At 34.5% G+C, this 17,875-nt stretch overlaps 1 protein-coding gene across 1 annotated transcript in view; it reads left to right on the top strand.

Annotated features, from left to right (window-relative positions):
* Nucleotides 1–4,337: 4,337 nt before the first annotated feature.
* LOC122400671 overlaps nucleotides 4,338–17,875 on the top strand; it is a 35,133-nt gene continuing 21,595 nt past the window's right edge. Inside the window, exons 1-2 of the mRNA XM_043402248.1 lie at nucleotides 4,338–5,955; nucleotides 6,015–6,197. Of these exons, the coding sequence (XP_043258183.1) occupies nucleotides 6,017–6,197 (181 nt within the window). The 5' untranslated portion in view covers nucleotides 4,338–5,955; nucleotides 6,015–6,016. The remainder of the gene's footprint in view (nucleotides 5,956–6,014; nucleotides 6,198–17,875) is intronic.

Genomic DNA, 17,875 nt, shown 5'->3' with positions numbered 1-17,875 from the left:
ACAGAATGCACTTAAAATGCAAAAATATAAGAAATATTTAAAGATCCGAATTATTATATATAGAAGCTGAGACAATCCTCAACAAAGTTCCCATTTCATTAATTCTATTAATAAAAATATGAATTTGCATAAAGATTCGCAATCTACTCATCAGTAAAGCAACCTTGGCGCTTTGCCTTAGGTGCTAAGAGGAATGTATAGATAGGAATAGGTGGTCAGACGAGTATGTATGTACTTGTGAGAAAGACAAGAGCGTGGCCCTCTGGTGGCGAATGCGAGAAGCGTCGCCACAAAATTTACAAATACGACAACGTAAAAATTCAATCAGAAATCTTGTACCAGAATACGAAATAATACAATTTATATTCGTGTCATTTATAATACTTCTTTTTTTTATCAATACAAAGGTAATATATTTAAGGAAAGAGTTTAATTCCTTTTTTAAAAATTATAAACTTTCAAATTCCCCAGTTTTTTCCTTTAAAAATAAGTTCAATAGTAACATAAATTAAATAAGATCCTACATTAATTAATAAATGATAAAAAAAATTGAGACAAATATGATTCCAAAGTATTCTGTATCTTTAATTCTTCAAATGACAAAATGATCTTCGCTTTTAATCGAGGAAAGCTTGCAATATTCTCCTCATTTTTTATTCAATATGGACCATAGATAGAAATCAAGGGGTGACAGGATATCCCCGTGACCAGTTTATTGGATCACCACGGTCTATTCGAGCTTCGTGTCGTTTATTTGATAAATTTTAACTTTGCTAAAAAAAATGAGATTCGGTACTATTATTTTAGAAAACAAAATTTTCTGTAATAGTCAGAGTTATGTTTTCTAACAGATTGAGCAAGTAAAAACTTTAAATATTCTGTTCCATTTGCATTATTTGAGAATAAATGAGGTTTTATGATTTAATTCCTAATTATTCTTGCCCAGACATGCACGCTGCATCTTACTTGATGAATATTCTAAATCGATTTTCTCGAAAACAAAGCCTGAAATGAAAAAATTTAATTCTTTATTTGCAATTCGTTTTTTCACTAGGATACACTTTAGTGTAGTTTTGCAAGCAGAAGGATTGTGGATAAAATACCAAAAATAAATAACATATTAAATACTGTTAAATAATAGACGAGTTTCAAAACCGAGTCAATCTATTTTTTTGTCAATGCTAAACAAACAGGCATTCATTTTTGAAAAAATTTCTTATGTTATGTTAACAACAATACATGCGTATAATGTTTCTTTTTTTATATTCTTTTACATTTTTAACAATAGATAATAATTTATACCAACGGTTCTCAACCATTTCTTCTTGCTTACTCAAACAATGTACAGGATGGATCACCTAAGTAAGGTCACCTAAATAACATTATGTTGCAAAAATATTTTTTTCCAATGTAATTTTTTTCACATTATACAAGGTTATTGATGTTTTTTTGCGTATAACTGTATAATTCTTATTATTGCAACGTTAAGCTGATGTAAAAATACGTTCATATACGTACATTACGTGACCTTGAAATGACCTTTGAGTTCAAAATTAAATGGAAACGAAATATTTGTTGCCTATCGAGATTTTAGAGACGAAGGCGTCGTGCAGGAATTGGTAAATGTAAATTAAACATGTTTTATATTACGAAACAACATTATGAAATTTATAATACTTTATAATTCCAATCTGCCATTGTAATAAGTGCTCGCGAAATGATGTCCCTCCACAAAGTTACATCTTTTTAAACGTAGAATAAGAGACTCTGTGACCGTGACAAGCTGTCATTATTCTGTCTTTTATGTTCTCTAGCGTTGTTAGTTGCTCACCATCGACATGATCAAAAAAATTTCTTTCAGTACAATCGAAGAACTTGCCTTATTATTCTTTTCTTTTCTTTTTCTTTTGCTTTGAGTAACATATTGCAAATGAAAATATCGATTAACTGAGGAATTGTTTAAAAATGATCAAACTTGTGTGATCATAGTTAAGCATGTTTATTTGCACTTACAGATTTTTACACGACGTCTTCGTTTCAAAGGCTCGACTGGCAAAAATTTTTCGTTTTTACTTAATTTTTGAACTCAAAGGTCATGTAATGTACATACATGAACGTATTTTTATACGCAAGAAACAGCAAAAATTTGTGAAAAAAATAATATTAGAAAAAAAATATTTTTTGCAACATAATGGTTTCTTCAAATCATTCAAATAGCATACAAAATATTTTATGTAGCCCCACAATTGGAAGAGATGGCCTTATTTAGATGGACCTCCCTGTATGTATGATCAAGTCACATATTACTTTGTAGGTAGTGTCTATTTGACAATATGAAAACATTTTTACTAGAAAATTCTTACTTGTAGATAAAAAATTGGGACCGATAATAAAAATTCAGATTTCGTTCAGTTCGTTTATTTAAAACAAGTGTTATAATAAAAATCAAATTATCAAATTCAACGAGAAATTTGTATGAAGTTCAGTTTGCAATTGTGCAACGTCGCAATGCAGAAAAAGGACAATAGGTTTAATTTAGTGTCGATAGAATTGAAAATTTCTGTGATAGAAGCTATTTAATTTCGTTTCTTTAAATTTGTTTACTCCCCTAACATTTTGTGCGTGCACATTAAACATATACTTTTTAAATCTGGTATAATTTAATTCGGTTCATGTATCGCCTGGAAATATTTTGCGTACGATAGGTTGAGAAACACTGATTTGCATAAAAGTTGCAGTTATCGGTTCAGTTATGCTCGTTACCGTATACGGGTTACGAAAATGTCGAGTGTAGTTGAATTTGGGCGATCTTTCCCTGTTGTTAAGACGTGTCCAAGGGGTGAGATTGCGACGTCGAAGACGATCGGGTGGTTGCCGGTAAACGTTCTCTCATCGTCAGCGATAACCACCTCCAACTGAAAGTTCGATGTTGTAAAGGGGAGGAGGGTGCAAAGATCCAGGCTAAATTCCCCACTAAACGTTGGTCGTGCAATCGACGGGGAGGCTCGGCTCGGGTGCGAGCAGCCCGAGTGGTCAATTAAGATCACCGGGAAGCGTCGATATGGTCTGCGCGAGCGTTCGAGAACGCGGCTAGCTGGCTCGCGTGCATCTGCGCGACTGCATCGCACGCGTAACGAGGAAAAGAGGGGTGACTCGGCGCGGTCGCGTCGAGGGAAGCCGTCAAAATGTCGAGGCTCGTGCATCCAGGTGGCACATGGAGCCGAAGACACCGACGGGGGAGGAGCCACTCTCCCTCTATTCCACGTCGTCTGTAACGATCGCCGGTCATCGATCCGCTATCGCATCAATGCGACGCTCGGTTGCTCAAGGAAACGAGCCAACGTCGACTCTGCCTCGTGCCTGCGAGCGTAACCGTGGATTCTCCCCTGAAGTATGTTTAGGATCGGCTAGACGTTTGCGCCCTGCGTTTACCGTGCATCAGAATTTCAGATGAAGCGAACGTCCGTCCGACGACTCTTGCGCTCGAGATTCCTACCCGGCGGTGATTTTCACGGCGAACTTTACACGATCGGTATCTCGTTAACTGTACGACACAACGATAGAGATACTTCGAAGATTGTATGCAACGAAACGATTTCGAACGTTTATAGAATCGTTATAGTTCGACGACCGCGTCGAACAGTAATAGGATTTAAACTGGCAAATCAATGCGTTGCGGAATCGCAGCAACGAAAGGTTCGATGACCGTGTAGAACGGCAAAGTACAAAGTTGTACGATTAAAAGTTGAACAGGGTAATTGGGATGTAGTAATCATCGATTGTTAGAGCGCATCGTAGTTGGAATTCAGGAAACAACCTCAATCCTGCGCCACCGTTGAGCCGAACGATCCGTTTAACCGGATCGTCCAAACTGCGTTCCGTTTAAACTTGGGGGTAATCGATGAGGGCCGCAGTGGAGGGAACGGGGGCAAAAATAACACGGTACATCGATCAGCTTCCGAAACGAGTCCAACGTTCGACCGTCGCGCCGACGGGAAACCTTCGTTCAATCCCGAGAAAGATTCAGAAGGATCAAGGAGGAAACGACGACGAATCGATAGACGGCGGAAGGGTTTCTTTATCCCGCGCAGAGGGCGAGACGGAGGCAAAACGGTTCTCGTCTCCTCGTGGCTCGACGTCCACCTCGTCGAGGGTGGGGAGAAGCCTCCCTCTGGCTCGACCCTCTTCCTCCTCCCTGGAGCTCCGACGTCGGATTCGTCGATGACGAAACGCACGTAAATTCGTCGACGTGCACGGTGCTGCCGCCCGCGAAATCAGTGCGACCGGAGTGCACCGCGACGAAGGAACGCGGGGTCTCCCGTGCGCGGCCTGCGGTTCCCGTGCGCGGCACGCGCGCCTCTTCTACGAAAGCCAGATACCGAGAGACGGCCGCGTAAATAGGTCGCTGGATGCGCGCACGAGACGCCGGACGGCGGATCGCGACGGTAAACAGCAGACTGGAAGGAACGACAGTCGAACAACGTCCGTGCGCCGGAACAGTGTTCCTAAGGGAGATACCAGCGAACCACTCGAATATCACAGAACAAAATAGAAACAGTATGCACGATATTGCATCATGAATCGTCGACGATGAGTTCGATCCGAACGGCTCTGTTCGGGTTCGCGTTTGTCAGGGTTAAACGGCCGTGTAAATACCGCGGTGAAAAGACACCTTAGCAAACAGGCCGCAGGATGCACGGGACGGATCGAGGGAGTAAATAATCGAGTTAAAAGGACGATCGTTCGATCCGATCCAAGTGGTGGAGCAGTGAGGATGTTTCGAACGGAAGATCATCCTGCGGAACGATTAGAAAAATAAAGGACGGGGGCGACGAGGGTTGTACGAAGCCGCGGAGGGAGGGAAAAGTACGAATGTGCGGCGTGAAAAACTGCATTACGAATTGAGGACGATCGGTTCGCTCGGCGCGACACATTCGGATTTAAATACGTCCAAGTGAACGATTAACTAAACATTGCGGATTATAACGATTTGTGTATTGACCGTTATTTCTTCGGCACGATCCAAGTGACGATTAACGTTATCTTCGTCGACGCGTAAAGGGGATGGTTTCGATCGGTTCTAGACTCGAGCGAGTTGTTGACGAATTTCAGGTCCCGGGAGCCGAAGAAATCGAAAGAGAAAAACATAATCAAGTTTAAAAAGAGTAACTGTTCGTTTTATCGATATAGGGAAAAGTGATATGAGACGAGCGTACCAGAAAGTTATAGCTCGAGTCGATAACAAGCGAGGGATTCGGATTAACAAAGGAGAGTTTCATAGGTGCGTGGTCGCCGAGCCGATTAGAGGCGGAAAAAACGAGAGCGAGAACGCCGTTGGAGGAAGAGGAAAAGCTTCGAGCATCGATCTTGTCCCCCGGTGCAGTTACCATGACGCGGCTGGTCGGATACGTCGAATTGCATGCAACGCGGAATCGGCGGCTCGTGTGGCCCTGGAGACGCGATCGGCGTAGCTATAGTTAATAGGCTGCTCCCGTGTCGCAGTCGACGGTTTGGACCGGTGGCCGCGGCCACCGAGGACAACGATGACGACCAAGAGGACAAGGACGACGTCGTTGGGGACGACGATGACGCCACGGGTGACGGAATTACAAACGCTGGGTCTTCCCGACGGAATGCGTCAGCCCGATCGAACGCCACTCGATGCACCCTTCCCTTACGTGCTCTTCCTGCGTTAATTTGATTCGATAGAACGGCGGGAGGAGCGAGAATAGAGAAGCGCATAGAGAGATACGACGGACGAGACGGAAGATAAATAAATAGAAAAAAAAAAACAGAAACGAAAAGAAGAAGGGGCCAATTTCGCGATTCTTCCAAATCACAAGAGACTACTTAGAACTCGAGCGTGCACTTGGGTAAAGAGTTTTGTCCGTGTTTATATCCGTCAGAAGCCCGCGCGCGGTGGTATTTGCGCGCTAGCTGCGGGCTGATAAGCAGGTGAGACCGAGCGAAGAAGTCGTTCTTTGCGCCGCGATAAGGACCGCCTTTTGTCGCAGAGATGGACTGCTGCAACTACGTCGAGGCTTACGCGGGAGGGGGTCACTTTTATCAGCAGCAACACTACTTCTGCTACGATAACGCGAACGCTGTCTACGGCGGCTATGAGTCGCCGCCGATCTCCGCCGCGATCGAGACTAACGCGCGGTATAACGGATCGATGCCGCCTGCCTACCCCACAGGTAGATGTCTAACAGGTTTGACGATCACTCGAGATTGATTTTTAATCGTCGGGATCAAACTTCGGAACTTACTGCCATGTTATTTTTTGGATAAATTTCCGATATTTTTTTATTTACTTCCGTAAATAATGTGAATTTTGAAAAATACGTCAAATAAAAGTTGTAGATCTCATCAAAATACATATTTTATGCCCTATTGATTTTTGTGATAAAGATAATACTTTCTGAGAAAAATGATAGGTAATTATTAACTTATACGGAGCCACCCTCGATTGCAATATCTTTTACATATGTTATCAGAACTAAAAATTATGTTTCAGCTGGACAAAATTGAACTTATAATAAATGGTTTTGAAACAGTTTTAATAATTCCGTTTATTTGCTAAATGTTACTGCAACTTTGGTGATGCCATTGGTTGGGCACATTTCTTCCAACCTTTAGCCGTCACATTGACATTGTTGGTCAGAATTATAAGTTCAATTTATTTTTTACTTGTTATTTCTCATTGTTTGGATAAACTTCCGAAAAAGGACATACTCCCGATTTTTTTTTACACTCTGGATTCTTATGTATATTGACGTGCTGATTACGAGTATGATAGTGGAAATTGGCGCAAATTTTATTTTCATAGCGGAAACCACGAAAAAACCATAAAAATCATAGTTTTTTATTTACTTCCGTAAATAATGTGAATTTTGAAAAATACGTCAAATAAAAGTTGTAGATCTCATCAAAATACACATTTTATGTGGTATTGATTTTTGTCATATAGACAATAGTTGTTTGAGAAAAACGATATTAAATGTACAAAACATCATATAACTTATCCAACACAAATAAAGTTTTATTGTTAATTTCATTAGTTAATGCTAGAAATGGATACAGCAATGCTCTTCCCTCGTCCACATGTTTTTTGTATCATTAGATTTTTAACTTTCCACGCGTAGCGAGATCCACCCTTTGCGAGAAGCTTCATCCCCAAAAGAAATAACCCAAACTTAACCCAGGCCTAAACCTAAACCTAAACTTTTAAATTAAACGACTGTTCGTTATAGAAGAAATGAAACAACCTCATATAAACTAAACCATAAAACCGTGTGTTCTAAAAAACGAAAGCAAAGCGGATAGAACAATATCATGAAAACTAAAAAATAGTTCTGATAACTTATGTAAAGGACATTGCAATCGAGGGTGGCTCCGTAGTGAATTTCCTATCATTTTTCTCAGAAAGTATTATCTTTATGACAAAAATCAATACAACATAAAAGGTGTATTTTGATGAGGTCTACAACTTTTATCTGAAGTATTTTTCAAAATTCCCATTATGTACAGAAATAAATAAAAAAAACTATGATTTTTATGGTTTTTTCACGATTTCATGAGCGCTTCGACGCACAGCGGGCCAGAATTGAATTTTAACTGTTCTTTCGGACTTTCGACTCAAATTTAATCATTCTTGAACTAATTTAATATTTTAGAATTTTATTGGCAGGTTGATTTCCATGCCAGTTTTATCTGCGTAGGAATAGAAATATTCAATAGTTCGATGGAGTAGAGGGGGTTGTATGATGATGGTTGTAACGCTGCAAATATCTCAAAATATACAGGGTGCCCAAAAATGTTGGGACCAAGCTTGTACTACGTGTTACTGAGGTCAAATGGATGGAAACAGTTCGTGTGAATTTATACCTGAAAATGCTTTATTGAAAAGATATAAGCGTCAGAAACAGAAAATTAATTTTGGAAATGTATTCATAAATGTCTTCACTTATTATTTCCAATAGAAATGAAATATTTGATTGACAATCACTAATTTGACGAATGAAAGCTTGCATTCTTACAGAGGGATGAATTGTCGAGCATTTTTTATAACTGCCACAATAAATCATAAATATCTTTAAATACGTGCATCTTTTCAATAAAGACATAAGTTTATATGAACTTTTTTATCTATTTGACCTTAGTAACACGCAGTTTAAATTTTGTCCCGACCTTTTTAGACACCCTGTATAACAAACATTAAAACAAGTTTCAGGTATACAGGGTATCTCAAAATCGGTAATACATGAAGAAACAAATCGAAAATAAAGAATAATATTTTTTCATTTGAGGTTTCGTTGTCGAGAAAATCAATTGTAAATATTCTAACTATGGCTTAGATAGATTTTAATACAGATTTTTATTATATTTTTTGCAGTTCGCACTCATGACATGATTTCCTGAACACAATTTTATTTGTTGTCTTAGTATGTTATTATTTTCGACTTTGACTAACCATGGCCCCCAGATTTGACACCCCTAGATTTTTATTTATGGGGTAACGAACGAGCATAAGAAGAATATTTTATGCATTCTTCAATTAAAAGCGAGAATCATTTGGCATTTGAAGAATTAAAGATAGAGAATACATTAGATTGTGTTCATATAAATCTAATTCAGAGAGTACAGTTGTGAATACAGCACAATGGCCAAATTTTCAACAATTTTTGTATCAATTAAGTTAGTTTAATAAGTAAATTACATGCCCTATTTTTTTCCACAATTGATCTCCTCGACAACGAAACCTCAAATGAAAAAATTTTATTCTTTATTTTCGATTTATTTTTTCATGTAGAATCACTCCCTTCCTGCTTGTATCACCGATGCTGGGACACCTTGTATAATGTAAAATAACGTTTGGAACACGTTCATCTATCATGCTCAAATAAAATGCTATTAGACAACTGCATAATGAAAGAAATAACTTTTCGATATTCAGAAATTAATTTTTCTTACTACTTAAAAATTGTAATTATACAGGGTGTTCGGCCACCCTTGGGAAAAATTTTAATGGGAGATTCTAGAGGCCAAAATAAGACGAAAATCAAGGATACCATTTTGTTGATGGAGGCTTTGTTAAAAAGTTATTAACGCTTAAAGTTCCGCCTGTACTGAATTTTTTTCTCGAAAATGCGCAAGATTTCGGGGGTATGTCTATCCACCAAAAATGATTGTAATTGACCCCCTCAAGCGAAAATAATTTTTTCAGAACGATTTGAAATTTTTTTTTTTCGTCGAAAAATTTATGCACCTAATTAGATTTTCGGTAAGGAATTTTTTTCTCAAAAGTACGTATGATTTCGGGGATATGTGTAATGACCAAAAATTATTATAATTGTCTCCCGCAACCGAAAATAATTTTTTTAGAACGATTTGAAAAATTTTTTTTCGCCGAAATATTTCATCAATTACTAGATTTCTTTTTCGAAAGTGGATAGAATTTCGGAGGTATGTGTATTCACCAAAAATGATTGTAATTGACCCCCACAACTGAAAATAATTTTTCGAGAACGATTTGAAATTTTTGAATTTAATTGTTAATAACTTTTTAACGAGGCCTCCATCAACAAATTGGTATTCTTGATTTTCGTCTTATTTTGGCCTCTAGAATCCCCCATTAAAATTTTTCCCAGGGGTGGCCGAACACTCAGTATATACTCTTTTAGCAAATATAATTCTATTTCCTTGTTTTGAATCTTTAATTTGGTATTGCATAAAAATATATTGATACTGAGTGTGTCATTAATGAAAATTTATAATCAAAGTTCATAAGTGTGGTCGGGGGCAATTCTAACACCGACAGTCGGTTGAAAACATACTTAATTGTTAAATACACTTTAAGACGTATAAAAGAACGTTAATCATCGTAGGGATTTGGAGAAGTATTATAAATTTGTACGGTTCTACACTTATAGATAATTTAATGCAAGAATTAGGAATTAATTTCTAGACTTAATATTTGCTGAAATCCTTTAAAGCTATTATTATATAACATAATACGCTATTCAAAATTCACGAATTTGCAGGTTTAATGTATTGCACGCTATTTGTCAAATATTCCTGTGCTTTGATGCATAGTCGTTTATAGACAACGAACGGGAAATCTTCGACGTTTGGCAAGTAGCTGAGAAACCAAGATCCATATATTGGACAAAACCTATTTGCCAAGTATCGGTGTAGCATTTGCCGAATGTGTGGATAGCCACTGTTTGTCCTATGCTCTTGTACTTTGTCGCGGAGTCGTTTATCGGCAACGAACGAGGTTATACTGAAACCATTGCAAGTGGCGAGCATTCCATTCACACATTCGATATTTGTCGATCAATGCTCGGGTATTTTTAGGACCTTTTTAATCATTCTTCGGCAAGGAACTATACGACTTTCTTTATCTAAATATCTCATACGTATTTATTGATACTTATACAATATCTACAAGTTTGATTAAAGCGAAATATAATATAAATTGAACATTCTGCATGTTCTAGAACGTAGTCAAAGAAAACAACAATATTGTCTTATGGTTTCCATAATTATAGCCATTCTACATGTACAACATTTGTAATCAAAACTGAAAATAAGTTCTTAATTAGGATGAGTCTGATTATTCTAGGTACTGAACAAAAAATAGAAAATCAATGATTAAAAAAATGGTAACAACTTGAAATTTAATTATCAATTTTCTAATGTTTTCTCCTACTTTTGCAAACTAAAAAAATATTAAAGAAACAAAACAATCAACTACTTTTAGTATGAGCTACAATGATATGCGTGCTGAAAATGCACACTAAATCTTGTGCCAAACGGTCAAAAAGTGTTAAAATATCATGAAAATTAATTAAAACAATATAGTTTTGAAAAAAAAATATCTAAAGTTTTTTACTATATTTGTGAATTAATTAAATATGAAAGAAACGAGGAATTCAGATATTGGATTCTGCACATATATTTTTTAAATCATATTTTTCAAGAAAATATAACAAGAAATCGAGTTTTGAAAGGTTTGCAACAGAACAAATAATACAGTGGAATACCATCTTAAGCAGAGGGGTTACTCTCCCCATCGAAGTTATAACATAAACGGATTTATCTTCTTAAACTCGAACAATATTGCACTATATATTAGAAGGAAACAAAAATATTCATAACAGATGCATTGAAAATTATGTGAAAGTAAGGAAGTGGATTTTTGAAGGCTAAAACATGACAATTACTGTCATAAATGTATATGGTGACTAGGGGGTGCAGATGAAGCGCAAAGGATTAATCATTTCTACTCGCATTACGGCAGACAATTGAATTTCTACTGCATATGAACATCGATCAGTCTCCAATTGCATTTGTAGAGTCGGAAAGTCTTCACTTATTTATGAAAATTAGTGTATCAGAATATAAATCAATATTGTTAAAAATATTATTTCACTTTTTTCATTTTTAATAAAATTATAAATATTTCGTAAAAGAAGACTAATTTTAGTTTGAATAAACAGTGTTAATAAAACCTTTATTAATATTTTGATCGTTCAGTTTGGAATCATATTTAGAAATATAAAAATAGATCTACGGAAATACAAGCATTTAACCTAGTGTTCTCTCATTTTTTTTAGATCATGCCGCAACTCAACATCTCACCTCTTTTGATCATTTAGAGCTATGATGTAACGAGTCTTCCATTTTTTCTGATTCTTTTTATGTTGCTTCTTCTGTATTCGCATGTAACAGTATGCTAAAGCAATAACATAATGCAAAATTATGCATGAATATTTACTATCTAATATGATTTTTATATAAATTACTTATTTATCTTAATTCACTGTTAGTTTCAATTTATGTGTACGGTAACTCTTATTATAAAGTATGATTACTCAAACTCTGTATTAATTTATAAAGATTTCATCTTTCAATTTTCTATATTACAGCGGAGGTTATTTTACTTATAATCATTAACTAGGAAAATCTTGTATAAAATTTAATGATTGTTGTCTGTTTGTAGATTTACTTTTGTAATTCTAAATATGGTCCCAAACTGTAGGATCGAAAGGGAGTATGTATTCTACTTTATTATTTCTTCTGCTTTAAACCTTTGAAAAAATCGATTTTCTGTTACATTTCCTTGAAGAATACGGTGTGAAAAATATGTGTAAAATTTAATGTTCCAACTTTAGTTTTTTTCATGTTTTTTTAATCGATGAAAATAGTACAAATCTTTAAACGCGTTTTTCTAAATTGTATTTCTTAATTGATTTCGATATCTATTTGACCGATAAGCACAAAATTTGTTGTTCATTTTCGGCACACATATCATTATATCCCGCACTAATCAAATGAATTTTTTGTTCCTTTCATATTTTTTTAATCGACGAAAATAAGAAGAAATATTAAAAATTGATAATTGAACTTCATGAGGTTACGATTTTTGTAATCATTGATTTTTTATTTTTATTTTAGTACCTGCTGTACTCAGACTCGTTCTAATTAAGAATCTAGTTTCAGTTTTCACTTTATATGTGTACAGTATTACTCATAAGTAGTCGAACGATTTCACAAGTTCGGAAAACTACCACTTCTACTAAAAGACACTGTCTTGGAAAATAAGAATTATTTCTATAATATTATATGTATCATAGATGTATACTAAAACTTTTATGACCTAATATCGTTTGGAGTACTTGCGAATGCCCTTACGGCTGCGGATGTTTCTTATCATCTTGTGCTCGTCAACCGTGAGGACTTGCACCGATAGCTTATTTTTACGATTTTACTGATATGTTTGTTCAAATTTTTTATACAGGGTACAAAAACGTAACTGGTGGTACAAGTAGGGGGTGATTCTACGTGAAACATTGAATCGAAAATGTAGAATAAAATTTTTTCACATGACTCTTTATTTTCGGAAAAAATAAGTTTGAAAATTTATCGAGTACGCGTACACTTGAGCCAGTTTCAGCTCGACGGATTTTATTGTAGATCACCTCCATTCTTGTTCGTAAAGATTGTCAATGGATGGATGAACAGATTTCCAGAAGTCGTCTAATTTATGAATTGTTGGAAGTGATGTCCACATTGTTGCAAACATAGCTGCGCTCTGCTTACTAAATTGCATCGAACGTTTTTTAATGTGTTGTTGTGCAATTTTAATTGTTCAAACGCTATAATAATTTTTTGTTTTAATTGTTCAACGCTCGTCATGTCATCACTGTACACAATCACTGAAGCTAAATCAAGTACACGCGTACTCCACAAATATTCAAACTTATTTTTTTCGAAAATAAAGAGTTATATGAAAAAATTTTATTCTATATTTTCGATTCAATTTTTCACGTAGAATCACCTCCTACTCTTGCATTTAGGTAAGTCCCAAAAATGGATTTTATAAATGCTGGTGTAGTGTTTTTCGAGCCATTTGTTGTTTGAATTTTCTTCCAGTAATATTCGAGATAAGTTGTTAAATATGTCAAAAGTTACAAAATTTTGTATAGGGTTTTATAACCAGTAAATTAAAAATTTCCAAGAACATGCAATATCGTTAAGAAGGATATCACCAGCAATATAAACAATCGTATCATCTTTATAATCTAGTCAGAATGAACGAGATAATCAATATAAAGTAAGACTAATAGAAGACATGTAGTGTACCCGAAATTACTTGGGAATTAAATTCGTAAAGGAATGAAACTCTGTTGCAACAGTGAAACGTTGTTTAAATAAAGTAGGTCTTTTCGGAACGTGAACTCCGAAAACACCGTATTTCCGGAAAGGGAATTAAAACAAAAACGATTTCTTTGGACAAGAGAACATGAAAATTGGTTAGAAGAAGATTGGAAACAAGTTCTCTGGATCGACTATCGAAATTCGAAATCTTCAGTTTGAAATGACGAACGTTTATAGTGCCTACAATTAAGCATGTGGAGACAGTCTCTTGATTTGGTGCTGTTTTGCGGGAGAAAGAACAGAAGATTTAGTCCAAATTAATAGAAGAATAGTAAAAGTGACATACTGCGGGATACTAAAAAGTCATGGAATTTTCTTTCGTCAGGAAGAAAATTGGTGGGTTAAGGATTTATTTTCCTAGAAGATAATAACTCCAAACGCACCTCAAAATTGTGTCGTGGATATTCGACATTCAGTAGAGTGGACTTTATTTAGTTAGTGCGACCCCTTCGATTTATTTATTTAAATGTAATAACATTTTGGGGAAAAATAATTTCTACAAAAAATCAAGATTAGATATGATTACAATATTAAGAAACAAATTTTAATTCGCGTAAAAGATGAATCAAAAATATGTTTTTACATATTCCGTTTGGCAGGAATAAGATTCAGTAACCAAGACTGATTCACAATTTAATTCAAAATAAAATCGATTCTTTTTGTGTAAATGCATGTAGGTACATTAGGGTGGACCTTAGTTACTCGTGGTCAAAAATTTTTTTCAGACTCTTGATCATGCGACATCTACAATTTGTTCCATTTCGGGAAAAAATAATTTCTACAAAAAACTGAGTCAATTGGATAACAGAAAGACGTACCACAACGGCTTTGTTTATGTAAAAAAATTAAATTTCATTGAAGATGGGAAAATACCAATTTTATCACGTTATTTAATTAGTACAGGTCAATTTAGACTAAAATCTGTATAATTATAATGTATTAGAGCGGAAAAAAATTAATTATTAAAAATTTAAAGAATTTGTTTAAACGATAAATGGAATATTTAGTGTCGTATGATTTCGTACGAAAATAATGTAATCTCAGAGAAAATAAAAATACAATTTTTCGATAATTTTGTTTATGTTTAATTTAGTTGTTACCATGGCTAATCCTCACTGACAATCACTTATGTTCTCACCTTTTGATTATCGAATATAAAGTTAAACAAGACACTAGAAATAACATTGTAAATATTCATATTTATTGCTACCTTTGCCTTAGTGTTTTTTTATCTATAAGGTTGTTTATATTCTGTTACAATTTGTAGGATATCCTGTTTTTCTTTTTCATTTTCCGTAATACAAACCATATATTTTTTCATTAGTTCAATCGTTCCTCTACATCGTTGATTAGTTGTTAATTGTGAACAATTTGTATCGCTTCATTATAATTATCAACTGTTTCCCATAACGCTGTGTCTTTACGTAAAAAATCTGTATGTATTTGAAACCAAGAAAAAAAATTTAAACATTTGGATAGAAATGAAATTATCAATAATAACCTTTGTATACAGTTTTACGTCTTCTATACGCATAATTAATTTCTTTAAATTTTGCTGACAGTTGTTTTCAAGGGCTCGAAACATTTTTTTCTTCATTTCTGCAGAAATATCCAAGTCAAAGAAAGAAAATTCTATATTCTCTAGTGACAAATACCATAATTGATTGCAGAATTTTTGAAGTGTTGCATTATTTATTGTTTCATCAATGTGTTTGTATTGATATAAATTATTTAAAAATTCGAAATCTAATCGTGGTGCTATTGCTGTTACGGTGGTACGAATCCAAGGTAAAATGTAGATTAAAAAAATACAAATACTTTGAATTCCCAGTTTCTCCTCATTACTTAAGAGAAATTCATTTCGAAAAATTCCCGTAGATGGAGTTTCGCCCAGAAAAATAATCATTTGTTTTATGAGCTCTTTATAGTTGTCTCTTTAGATAAATGTTATAATTAAATGACACTTTTATTAAATAATAACAACTTCTTCATCCGAAATTTGAAAATAGAGTTACAGATAGGATTGGAGTAAATTACTGAAATTCCCAAACTTCGAGTACCCTTTCTCATTGTCCTATTGGCTTCCCCTTTTGCAGGAATTATTTTGTTATCAAGTAGAACAAATCCTGGGGGTCGCACATAAAAATTTCGATAATCAAAAATAAGGTCCACTCTATCGGTACAAACGCCAACGTGACGATTCTATATGAAAAAATGAATAAAAAATGTGGATTAAAATTTTTTCATGCGAGGCTTTATTGAAAATAAATGGCTTGGAAAATTTATTGGGTGTGAGCACCAGAATGCCTCGGTTTACCAGATTTCTTTGTCTGTTACATGTATCTCTACTCGAATTAATTTTAATCGATATTCGTGGTTACACCCAAAATTGAACGTTCACTTTCGAATCAGATTCTTTTATTAATCTGCTTGTTATAATGTTATCACTTAAGATATTCCTCAAAATATTGCCGATTTTGGTGCACACATAATCGTAGTCTTTTTAATAAATTCCAATAAACCTTTCCAATGTAACAGTTTACATTTTCAATCCTTCGAATTTTATAATAATTTGCCTTAACTGTCCAATACAAACGATACTGCTTTACATCTTTTGTTTTTCAAAATTCAGAATGCTACGACCAAGTCCGTAGTATTAAGGCAACCGTCGCGTTTCCCACAAATTTTCAAAGTTAATTTCCTTGAAAACAAAGCCTCGAATAGAAAAATTTTATTTCATATTTTCGATTCATTTTTTGATGTAAAATAACCACACTTGTGCTTGTACATACCATTGCTTATTGGACATCCGGTATATGACGAATATTAACACAAGTTTCTCTTAGCAAATATAATTCTTCTTTCTTTTCTGAAATATAATTCTTGCTTCAAATCTTTAATTTGATTTTTTATAAAGAAATACTCATCGTTACATAGCACTCATGAGCGTGCCATTAATGATAATTAAAGTTCATAAATGTAATTGGGGACGATTGTAACGTTTTAGCCGATTCAAAATGAAAAAAGAACTAATACACCTATAAAGATGGAATATAGGGCTTGGAACAAAGTTTTTATCGAAGATCAAGAAAATTTTATTGTAAAATATTTAATAAAAGCAACATTATTTCTAACCATTATTTCTGTGCAGGAATTATTTTTTTATGAAGTTGAATAAATTTAGAGGGTCGTACATAAAAATTTCGATAATCAAAAATAAGGTCCATCGTAGAGCAACTAGGTGGTGTCCTCAAAACAATGGTCACTGTGATGAGCTTGATAGGAAAACAGAAGCAATGCTACCAAAGCACGAAGAAGACGTGTAACAGAAGTTACAGAAAACCTGGAACCAAATATCGACGAAAACATTAATGGAATTAAGTCAACGAATGTCCAGAATCTGCACAGTTGTCATTCGAGCAAATGGTGGGCATATTGACGAAAAGCGTTTCGATAGAAATTAAGATCAAATTCACAATTCTAATATAAGACAAACGCAATCAACAAATACCAGTTATTGTTTTAATTAATTTTCATGATATTTTAACACTTTTTGACCGATTGGTACAAGATTTAGTGTGCATTTTCAGCACGCATATCATTGTAGCTCATACTAAAAGTAGTTGATTGTTTTGTTTCTTTAATATTTTTTTAGTTTGCGAAAGTAAGAGAAAACATTACAAAATTGATAATTAAATTTCAAGATGTTACCATTTTTTTAATCATTGATTTTCTATTTTTTGTTCAGTACCTAGAATAATCAGACTCATCCTAATTAAGAACTTATTTTCAGTTTTGATTACAAATGTTGTACATGTAGAATGGCTATAATTATGGAAACCATAAGACAATATTGTTGTTTACTTTGACTACGTTCTAGAACATGCAGAATGGTCAATTATTATTATATTTCACTTTAATCAAACTTGTAGATATTTTATAAGTATCAATAAATACGTATGAGATATTTAGATAAAGAAAGTCTTATAGTTCCTTGCCAAAGAATGATCAAAAAGGAGCTTAAAATAGGTCTTTTACAGTAGAATATCCTCTTAAACAGAAATCAAGTGGAATAAAGAGAAGAAAGTAGAAAGAAAGTCTATATATTTCTTAATACTTCGTGTGTACTGTACTCGCCTATAATTATATT

The sequence above is a fragment of the Colletes gigas genome, unplaced genomic scaffold (assembly GCF_013123115.1).
Source record: "Colletes gigas isolate AHSC1104 unplaced genomic scaffold, ASM1312311v1 Colletes_gigas_Sc00019, whole genome shotgun sequence".
NCBI lineage: Eukaryota > Metazoa > Arthropoda > Insecta > Hymenoptera > Colletidae > Colletes > Colletes gigas.
Note: the sequence above shows the minus strand (reverse complement) of the source record. Positions and strands in the feature narration are given on the sequence as shown.